This window comes from Galeopterus variegatus, unplaced genomic scaffold (genome assembly GCF_000696425.1).
Source record: "Galeopterus variegatus unplaced genomic scaffold, G_variegatus-3.0.2 Scaffold965, whole genome shotgun sequence".
NCBI lineage: Eukaryota > Metazoa > Chordata > Mammalia > Dermoptera > Cynocephalidae > Galeopterus > Galeopterus variegatus.
Genome location: NW_007727076.1, coordinates 226,408 through 238,065, shown reverse-complemented (window position 1 = coordinate 238,065; position 11,658 = coordinate 226,408). Strand labels below are relative to the sequence as shown.

Below are 11,658 nucleotides of genomic sequence, written 5' to 3'. Positions count from 1 at the left end.
TCAATAAGTAGAAGTGAGTTAACCTGTTTATGGCATCAATAGTGCTTTTGAAAGCACAAAAGATTTTTTTCTCCCTGCGCTTGTACAGTAATTCTTAATTAATTTGGAAACTTGAAAAAGTTACTTTCACTTTGTTGTCATGTCTAAAAAAAGAAAGAAGAGTTAGCAGTTTAAAATTTCTCACTGACTTTAAAAATAGTCCGTGTAATTTTGTATAAAGTTCCAAATACATTTCCTTTTTTTTTTGATGTAATAAGAAAAAAAAGGTTGAAAAGTTCTCTTTACGGCAGAAAAACATCGAAAATATCTGTATCTTCCAAATCTGTCAAGTTAAACAATTTGAAATCTGTTCTTTTGCATGTTTGTTGTTTGAATATAACATTACTAACTTGTGCGTAAAATGAGGGTACTTCACAAATTTCCTGGAAATATTCGTATTATCTTTTTTTTTTCCCCCTTTTTTTTGTCTTTTTTTTTTTTTTTTTTCGTGACCGGTAACGGGATCGCAACCCTCAGTGTCACGCCCGTACCGCGACCGGCAACGGGATCGCAACCCTTGGTGTTGCGCCCGCACCGCGCTCAACCAGTGAGCGGACCGGTCTCTATATGGGATCCGAGCCCTTGGTGGGAGCGCCGCCACGCTCCCAAGCGCCGCACTCTACCGAGTGCGCCACCGGGCTGGCCCCATATTATCTTTTAATACTGTTTATCCACAAACATTTTGAGGTACCCTTGTATGTGATTAACTTGTTGAATTTGCAGTAATTGTTGCACTTTTTAGTGATGCCATGAAATTCTGCTTCAGTAAACATTAGGATATAAAATTAAAAGATATTCAAGGTGTTTTGGGGTGAAGAGTTGCAAAATAAATCTGAAGAATTATAAAAATGGTATGAATCAAGATTTAAGGTTGTTTTAAAGTGTATAATGAATACTTTCTAAAGATGAAAACTTTATCAATTGAGGGAAGATGTACATTAAATACTTTAAATGAAATAATGTTATAGAAGCCTTTTACTCTGTCTAAATACTTTATTAATTTAAAAAATTCTCATTTAGAAATAATGATACATATTTGACTACTGTGTGAATGGTGCACAGTAAGTATAAGAGTACTTCAAAAAGTTTGTAAAATAATAGAATTAAGAGATGATAAATATCTTTTCATGAACTTTTTGAAGTACCCTTGGTCACTAATCACAGGATTCTGTGGTTGGTTTGAGTATTTTAAGGAGGAAAACTAGAACAAGAAAGATAACTTGAACTGTCTCAAAGAAATATTAACACTAGATCACAAACTGCGTTGTTAAGTTTCTGCATTTTTGTAGCTCCGGGATTTTGATAACATTTCCTGGCTGATTTTAGGTATTTTAGTAGTCACACACTTCACATTGAAGAGACCCACCAGAACCGCATAAAACTCCAACATTATCTTTTGGTTTCCAGTATTATCTTGTCTTGCCCGTAATGAAAACTTTCAGTTGTATAGCTTTTATGACATCTGTGATTTAATGTATGGAAAACAGAATTATGTAAGTATTTAATATCATCAACATTTTTCTTTTAGAGTATCTGCAATGGTGAAATGAAGTAACTCAAAGATGAGCAAGTTAAAAGTCATATCAGAGAAAAGGTACTGTAATTCTAAAAATCAATATGTGTAAATTATGGAAATAATACATGACAAAATGACTTGAGGTTCATACTTTAAAAATATTATTTATGTTTAAATAGTAGTATATTATATTACTGCTATTTTATTAATATTTATTAATGTTTAACTTTCCAGTTAAGGTAGGAGTCAGCAAACTATGACCCACAGGCCCAATCTGGCTGTCCTCTAATTTTTGTGTGGCCTGTGAGCTAAGAACGGCTTTTACATTTTTAAATGGTTAAAAAAATCAAAATAATAATATTTTGTGACACATGAAGATTATATGAATTTCACATTTCTGTGTACATAAAATTTTATTGGAACACAGCTATGCTCATTCGTTTACATATCATCTGTGGTCACACTTGCACTAAAATGGCAAAGTTGAGTCAGAGACTGTATAGCCCACAGTGCCTGAAATATATACTATCTGGCTTTTTACAGAAAAAGTTTAACTGACCCCTGAATTAAAAACCCATTATGTCATCTCTGTTACAGCTCTTAAGTGCTAAGAAGTTGTCTTAATGTTGGTTTTATTTCTTTCAGTTAAAACTCAGACAAATCTGATTAATTCTATATTGGAATTTTCTTAGCTATACAGCCTTTAACAGATTGTTTAATCCTGTTAAGCCTCACTTTTCTCATCTGTGAAATTGTTTTAATGATAATGCTGTCTTTATAAGGTTGCGAAGATTAAATGGTGCCTGACTGGCTCAGTAAATGACAGTATATTAATACTGATAGTAACCAAAGTTTCTGCTGTGTAGCAGTGTTATATTTTATGTTTTTATGTGTACAGTTTTGCATTTATACATATGATTTAAATCTGTTTTATAATGATTAGTATACACACAGTTTATTCAGAAAAAGTTTGTTTCTTACATTGCTAGGTTTTCCAGTTATTAACTATGTAATACATCATAACAAATTGCATTGTTCATATACTTGTGTAATTTCTTATAGGAGAGAAATTAGGCATTGTTTGGGTTTTAAAAAGGAACAGCAGCCTTACTTTTTGGATCAGGCCAAACAAGTACAGTAGTTTCCCCTTATTCATAGGGGGTTCTAAGATCCCCTGTAGATGCCTAAAACTGCGGGTAGTAACTAACCCCATATACACTGTACACCACAGTCGATCTGATAACCACGATGGCTACTAAGATTTTTCACAGAATCCGACATCTATATTGGATAAAAACTCCCAGCAAAATGGAATGGGGAAGTATTCCCTCCTTTTTACATTTTTTTGGAAGAGTTTGTTTATAATCGGTATTATTCTTTAAATGTTTGGTAATTTTCACCAGTTAAGCCATCTTGGCTTGGAATATTCTTTGTGGGAAGCTTTTTAAGTATAAATTTGCTTTTTTAAATAGATATAGCACTATTCAGGTTTTTCTGTTTCTTATTGAGTGAGCTTTGGTAATATGAGTCTATGGTAGGCTGAATATAATGGCCCTTAGAAGATTTCTACTTCTTAATCCCTAGAATTTGTGAATATGTTACTTTACTTGGTAAAAGGAACTTTGCATATGTGAATAAATTAAGGATCTTGAGATGGGGAGATTATGCTGGATTATCTGAATGGGTCCATTATAATCATAAGGGGGAAGCAGGAGAGTCAGTGTCAGTAGTAGAAGATGTGATGATGGAGCAAGAGGTTAGAGTGCAGGAGCCAAGGATCGTCGGTGGCCTCTAGAAACTGTAAAAGGTAAAGAAATGGATTCTCCCTTAGAGCCTCCAGAAGAACCATCCCTTCTTACACCTTGATTTTAGCTTAATAAAACTGATGTTGGACTTCTGACTTCTAGACTGGTAAGAAAATAAATTTGTGTTGTTTTTAGCAACTAAGTTTGTGGTTATGGTTGTAGCAGCAATCAGAAATGAGTAGTATCTGTCAAGGAATTTGTTCATTTCTTCTGTGTTGTCCAATTTATAGGCATAAAGATGTTCAAAATATTCCTTTATTATCTTTTTAATATCTAGAATCCGTAGTGATGTTACCTCTCTCTGTCTTGATATTAGTAATTTGTGTCTTTTCTCTCTCTTCTTTATCAGTCTGGCTCAAAGTTTAAGTTTTATTGTTATTATCAAAGAAAAAGCTTTTGATTTCATTGATTTTCCTATGATTGTTCTGTTGTCTGTTTCTTTGATTTTATTTCCTGACTTCTATTTACACTGTCTCATCTCCTCTTTTTTCTTGTTTCTTAAGTTGGAAGCTAAAGTCATTTATTAGAGACATTTCTTCTTTAATAATGTGGGCATTTATTGTATAAATTTACCCCTAAATAATGCCTTAGTGACACTGACACTAATTCTGAAATGTTGTATTTTCATTCAGTTCAAAATACCTTCTTATTTCTTCTTTGATCTGTGGATTATTTAGAAGTGTGTTATTTAGTTTCTACTACGGTTTGAATGTTTGTCCCCTCCAAAATGTATGTTGAAATTTAATCCCTAATGTGGCAGGCAGTATTGAGAGCTGGGGTCTTTAAGAAGTGGTTGGGTTAATAGGATTAATAGGTTAATGGATTAATGGGCATTGGGACTGGTGGCTTTAGAATAAGAGGAAGAGAGTCCTGAGCTAGCATGTTAGCATGCTTAGCCCCTTCCTTGTGTGATGCGCTGCACTGCCTCTAGACTCTTCAGAGAGTCCTCACCAGCAAAAAGGCCCTCACCAGATCTGCTTCCTGTTCCTCGGACTTCCCAGCCTCCAGAACTGTAAGAAATAAATTATTTTTCATTTAAAAAAATTATTTATTTATTTTTATTTTTTACATTCTAAGATCTTGTGGAACAGTGGGAGGGGGAGGAGAGGAGGGGGAATGGAGGTCGGGGTGGGGGGGTAGGGCTGGCCCATGGCCTGCTGCTTTGCTGGCCTGGTTGCGGAGGGCAAGGGTATGTGTCTGAGGCCCTCACCCATCCCCCCCTCTCCCCCCGGCTCTGGAGCCTGGAGGGCTTCTTGCAACAGATTGATCATTGCTGGGCTGGATGCAGATGTTGGGGGGCATGGCTGAGGCCAGAGGTCCTCCACCCTGGCTTGGGAGCCTGGGGGGCTTCCGGCAGCAGTGTGGCTGTCACTGAGCTGGATGTGGAAGTTGAAGAGGCTTCTTCAGAGGCTTGGTCATCACTGGGCTGGATGCGGATGTCAGGGAGGCTTGGCTGAGGCCCTGGGACCACCAACCCCAGCTCGGGAGCCTGGGGACTTCGTCTGGTAGCTTGGTCATCTCTGGGCTGGATAAGCATGTTGGGGGAGGGCATGGCTGAGGTCCTTAGCCCCCTTCACCTTGGCTCAGGAGCCCAGGGGGCACATCCGCCTTGGCCGTACAGCAGGTCTGTACTCATCTGTAGATTTGAGGGGGGGGCGCTCTGTAGATCTCTGGAGTTCTCTCTCTGTGTAGCTCTCTCTTCTGTGCTAGTCTCTCCTTCAAATTCTAGCCACCTTGGTCTTTCTTTGTCTCCTTAACTCAAGGAGTTTGTTGGGTCTGCCTGGGTTCTCCCTACATTACCTGGAACTCTGAAGGCTGGAAGCTGGGACAGTTGTTGGGGTCACCTTGTTTATTTTCTGTCTTTCATCTTTGCATCGTATGGAAGTCAAGGTCACTGTTAGTTTTGAGTTGATAATCCAATGAATTTTTTTTTTTTTTGCTTCTATCTTATTTAACCTCCAAGTAGCAATTGACATTTCTTTTAGAACCCCCCTCCCTGCCTTTTGAAACATTCTTTAATTGGTTTCTGTGGTACTGCTGTCTCTTGTTTTTCTTCCTACTTCATTGGCAAGTGCTTCTAAATCTACTTATGGAATGACTTCTCTGTAGAACTTCTAATCATTTTTCAGGGCTCAGTCCTAAACCTTTTTTCATCTTATCCTATATAATCCCCTTAGGCAATTTCATCTGAGTCCTGTTGATCTCCGTCTCATTTGTAGTGGAGACCAGCCCCTCTGTGTCTAAATACCTATTGGGTGTAGTCATCTGGAAGTCTGTCAGTGCTCTTCAACATAATGTGTTCCCCAAATTGAGCCTTTGCAAATCTTTTCATTGTCTAGCGTTAGTCTGTCTTAGATGATGACATTCTAGCCATGCACAAGTGCAAACTGTAAATCTGGGAGTCTTCCTTGACACTCGTGTTAGCACTCCACAACCCGGCTGTCAGTGAATTCTGTCCGTTTTATGTCCATCACTAAAAGTATATCACTAATCTATGTGTTTCTCCATGTCTGCTGTTGCTGCCATGACTAGGCTTTCATCATCCATCCTGTAGACTACTGTAATAGTCTCCGTACTTATTCCTCTTCGTCTATTCCTGATTCTTTTGTTTAATCTAGCCCCTTCACAAGAGCCCTTTAAAAATTGTGTAATTAATATGTGTTTTCCCCATCTCCTCCTGGAAATTATTTAACAAAAACAAAAGAAAAATCTCAAAAAAACTAGTAACACTAAACAATGCAATACTTTGGAAAATTCAGTTTTTGGCCAAATTAGGGAATATTATCTGCAAACTCAGAAATATATGTAAGGGCTGCCAAATGCAGCTGGGACACTGTGCTGAAGCCATTTGGGAGGAAGTGAAGAAAAGTACAGAGAGGGATTGGAGGGTCCAGAATAGAGATCTCAGAAAACTCCAGCAAGAATATACTTGCTGAAGGTTTGGAGTGGACTCCTGCAACAATTTTATAACCCACTGTAACTGGGTTATGCAGGAGTAGGAGCAGAAACTTTCCTGGAAGGATTGGTTCAGACAAGCAGAGCAGGTGAGCTATTCAGCAATTATATAAATAAATAGTATTTATCCAAAGTAGTCTGTCTCGGTGGCAGCAAAGGAGAGACCCATAGAATTGTGAGACCTACCTGGCCTGGAAAACTAGCCTGGCCTTCCTCCACTTCCTATCTTTCTTATAGGAGCTTGTACAAATTACTGGGGAAGGAAAAGTCAGCTTATTCAATGAGTAATAAACAGTTACTATAAGAAAAAGGGAGAAAAAGAGTAGATTAACATCTTCTAACAGAGAGTCCTTATCTGTACTCATCTGTAGATTTGAGGGGGGGGCGCTCTGTAGATCTCTGGAGTTCTCTCTCTGTGTAGCTCTCTCTTCTGTGCTAGTCTCTCCTTCAAATTCTAGCCACCTTGGTCTTTCTTTGTCTCCTTAACTCAAGGAGTTTGTTGGGTCTGCCTGGGTTCTCCCTACATTACCTGGAACTCTGAAGGCTGGAAGCTGGGACAGTTGTTGGGGTCACCTTGTTTATTTTCTGTCTTTCATCTTTGCATCGTATGGAAGTCAAGGTCACTGTTAGTTTTGAGTTGATAATCCAATGAATTTTTTTTTTTTTTGCTTCTATCTTATTTAACCTCCAAGTAGCAATTGACATTTCTTTTAGAACCCCCCTCCCTGCCTTTTGAAACATTCTTTAATTGGTTTCTGTGGTACTGCTGTCTCTTGTTTTTCTTCCTACTTCATTGGCAAGTGCTTCTAAATCTACTTATGGAATGACTTCTCTGTAGAACTTCTAATCATTTTTCAGGGCTCAGTCCTAAACCTTTTTTCATCTTATCCTATATAATCCCCTTAGGCAATTTCATCTGAGTCCTGTTGATCTCCGTCTCATTTGTAGTGGAGACCAGCCCCTCTGTGTCTAAATACCTATTGGGTGTAGTCATCTGGAAGTCTGTCAGTGCTCTTCAACATAATGTGTTCCCCAAATCGAGCCTTTGCAAATCTTTTCATTGTCTAGCGTTAGTCTGTCTTAGATGATGACATTCTAGCCATGCACAAGTGCAAACTGTAAATCTGGGAGTCTTCCTTGACACTCGTGTTAGCACTCCACAACCCGGCTGTCAGTGAATTCTGTCCGTTTTATGTCCATCACTAAAAGTATATCACTAATCTATGTGTTTCTCCATGTCTGCTGTTGCTGCCATGACTAGGCTTTCATCATCCATCCTGTAGACTACTGTAATAGTCTCCGTACTTATTCCTCTTCGTCTATTCCTGATTCTTTTGTTTAATCTAGCCTGCTGTTGCTGCCATGACTAGGCTTTCATCATCCATCCTGTAGACTACTGTAATAGTCTCCATACTTATTCCTCTTCGTCTATTCCTGATTCTTTTGTTTAATCTAGTCCCTTCACAAGAGCCCTTTAAAAATTGTGTAATTAATATGTGTTTTCCCCATCTCCTCCTGGAAATTATTTAACAAAAACAAAAGAAAAATCTCAAAAAAACTAGTAACACTAAACAATGCAATACTTTGGAAAATTCAGTTTTTGGCCAAATTAGGGAATATTATCTGCAAACTCAGAAATATATGTAAGGGCTGCCAAATGCAGCTGGGACACTGTGCTGAAGCCATTTGGGAGGAAGTGAAGAAAAGTACAGAGAGGGATTGGAGGGTCCAGAATAGAGATCTCAGAAAACTCCAGCAAGAATATACTTGCTGAAGGTTTGGAGTGGACTCCTGCAACAATTTTATAACCCACTGTAACTGGGTTATGCAGGAGTAGGAGCAGAAACTTTCCTGGAAGGATTGGTTCAGACAAGCAGAGCAGGTGAGCTATTCAGCAATTATATAAATAAATAGTATTTATCCAAAGTAGTCTGTCTTGGTGGCAGCAAAGGAGAGACCCATAGAATTGTGAGACCTACCTGGCCTGGAAAACTAGCCTGGCCTTCCTCCACTTCCTATCTTTCTTATAGGAGCTTGTACAAATTACTGGGGAAGGAAAAGTCAGCTTATTCAATGAGTAATAAACAGTTATTATAAGAAAAAGGGAGAAAAAGAGTAGATTAACATCTTCTAACAGAGAGTCCTTACCAGACTAACATTATTATGAAGCAGGTGAACATTTTCAGGAAATATTCCACTACAAATTTAAAACAACTGATGATATAGTTATCTCTGTGAAGGAGGTCATAAAGCAGAAACAGACAAACTGAGAGATGATATAATGAGTCAGCATGAAGAGAAGAAATGTGAACTGGCAGTACTTAAGGAAGAAAAAATGATCACAGAAAGGTTGATTAAATTAGAAGGAGCACAGGGTAGATAGATACTATAAAAGTACAGCAAAAGACGTAGAGAATTGTAATAAAGAAAGTGAACACAATGTAATGGATATAAACAAAGAATTAAAAAGGCATTGGAGAACAACATGTTAGACATTATAGACTGGCAATAGAAATTCACTGTACTTGTTACTAAAATTCCCAAAGAAGGAAATTGTAACAGTGGATTGAGACATATTATAACACCACACTCTAACTGAGCTAACCATCTCGTCTGGAACATACATTTAAAAGATGTGTTTTAGAAACATATCAAGAAACCTTTTGATTGGGTGTGGAGTAGGGGAGGGAAGGAGAGAACAGTGATAACTTGAAACACATAGGCTGTGTCAGGGAAAACTGACCGACTAGTCAACACCAAGATATTCTAGAAAAGTTTGGGACCTTAATGATAGTCTTTTGGGTAGCCAGGTAGAAAGAGCAAATCATTTATATGAGGAAAAATAATCAGGCTGCTTACAACAACAAAGCCCGTCTACCTTGAAATTAAATATCTTTTGAACAACTTGAGTCAAAGAGGAAATAGAAATTAAAATTGTGGAATATCTTGAATATGGTAATGAAAGTACTAGACACAAACCTTTGGAAGCAGGTAAAGTGGTTCCCAAAAATGAGTTCATATTTTTTCTTAATTGATCTATGGGTAAAGATAAATAAGAGGTAATACAGCGTTCAGAATATGCAGATCACTATCTTCTCAGTTTTAGTGTATTTAGGAGTGTCAAAATGGAAAATGGATTATCTTTTCCTGTTTATAAAATAATCTGGTTTTGTCTTTTATGGTGTTTTTACATTGTTTTCTGTTAAGACTGTTAACCTTTTGTGGACTATTTAACTACTCTTACAGTATAATTGATTTAATTATGTATAAGCACTTAGTTTAATTCAGATAAAAAGTATTGTGTACTTAACATAGCTGTCTATTAGATCAGATATTGTTGCTTTGTCTCATATGGATTTATCACCTCTCTTCCCCTGGGTGATGGAGCCACAAAAGGATTACTCAAAGCTCATCTCTTCCGAGCAGTGAGAGACCCCAAAGGGGTTAATCTCTCGGAACCCTCAAAAGCGAGGCATTCCTTCCTTGGGAAATTAACTATGAATTGGATTCTCTCCCCACATTTATTTTCCAGACCTGGAAGTACAGAAAAAGAACATAGGTGGGGTAATAGTTTAACAATAGAGGCTGGTAACAAGCAAAGTGACATTCCATAATGCAGTTTGCAAAAGGTTAAGTCGATCCACGAACAAAAGCTTGATCTTAGCAAACACTGTTTTTCCCTATAGCAATTTCCCAGTAGCTTTACATATCAATCAGTAACTTGTCTGTCCTTGAGTCAACAACCTTGCTGTGTTACAATTCTTTATCTTACACCAGAGACTTTTAGACTGGGAAAGTTTCCTGTCTTTTGCAAGGTTAACATTTTATATGAACTTTTAAGAAGTTAGGTTAACCCCAAAACTACAGGGAACTAGACTCAGTGAAATATATTTGCTTTATAAATGTAAGTATACTCCACAAGATATAGGTTAATTTGGTGTAATAGATATCTCATAATACAAGTGGCAAAATATTCAAGTTTATTTCTCTCTTATTTAACCTAGAGGTAGTTGTTCAAGGGTTGTAGAGTGGCTCTGCTTTCCTCAATATGTGTCTTGTGTTTCTTGGTCCAAGGCGTTTTCTCTAGTTCTCACCCTCTTACAAACAGTGGGAATGTGGAAAGGATGCACCTCCTATTCCTAGAGGCAAAACCTGGAAAATAGCCTATATCGTGCCTATTTACATGTCACTGGCCAGAAATTTGATACATGGCCATGCCTAGTGCTGTGGTCCTAAGGGTTGGTCACAGTATTATAGTTTTCCTTCTGGGCACATGTAACAAGCAAAGTGACATTCCATAATGCAGTTTGCAAAAGGTTAAGTCGATCCACGAACAAAAGCTTGATCTTAGCAAACACTGTTTTTCCCTATAGCAATTTCCCAGTAGCTTTACATATCAATCAGTAACTTGTCTGTCCTTGAGTCAACAACCTTGCTGTGTTACAATTCTTTATCTTACAACAGAGACTTTTAGACTGGGAAAGTTTCCTGTCTTTTGCAAGGTTAACATTTTATATGAACTTTTAAGAAGTTAGGTTAACCCCAAAACTACAGGGAACTAGACTCAGTGAAATATATTTGCTTTATAAATGTAAGTATACTCCACAAGATATAGGTTAATTTGGTGTAATAGATATCTCATAATACAAGTGGCAAAATATTCAAGTTTATTTCTCTCTTATTTAACCTAGAGGTAGTTGTTCAAGGGTTGTAGAGTGGCTCTGCTTTCCTCAATATGTGTCTTGTGTTTCTTGGTCCAAGGCGTTTTCTCTAGTTCTCACCCTCTTACAAACAGTGGGAATGTGGAAAGGATGCACCTCCTATTCCTAGAGGCAAAACCTGGAAAATAGCCTATATCGTGCCTATTTACATCTCACTGGCCAGAAATTTGATACATGGCCATGCCTAGTGCTGTGGTCCTAAGGGTTGGTCACAGTATTATAGTTTTCCTTCTGGGCACACGCAGGATTGTATTGTATTTTCTCTGAGGTTAATCTGTGGCTGTGTGACTTGCTTTAGCTAGTGAAATGTGAGCTGAAGTGATATTTGTCATTTCCAGATGAGAACTTTAAGGGCTCTTTTTCTCCCCTGCTGTTGTGATCATGCAAAGATCTCTGGCAACTTGGCTCACTGAGTGAGTAGAATCCCTGCTTTCCTTCATTAAACAAGTAATGTGAACAAATATTACACTTTTGTCGTGCTGCATAAGCCAAGGAGGTTGTGGAGGAGTTCATTCTAGCAGTATAATGTAGCCCAGAGATTCTCAAGTTGTGATCTGCAGACATCAGGGTATGAGGTCAAAACTGTTTTTTTTTTGTCTTTTTTCGTGTCCCGCAACGGATC

At 37.9% G+C, this 11,658-nt stretch overlaps 1 protein-coding gene across 1 annotated transcript in view; it reads left to right on the top strand.

Moving 5' to 3' along the window:
* Positions 1-1,562: 1,562 nt before the first annotated feature.
* Positions 1,563-11,658, top strand: part of AGTPBP1 (ATP/GTP binding protein 1) — a 177,147-nt gene continuing 167,051 nt past the window's right edge. The window contains exon 1 of the mRNA XM_008573809.1: positions 1,563-1,633. Coding sequence (XP_008572031.1) covers positions 1,602-1,633 — 32 coding nt within the window. The 5' untranslated portion in view covers positions 1,563-1,601. The remainder of the gene's footprint in view (positions 1,634-11,658) is intronic.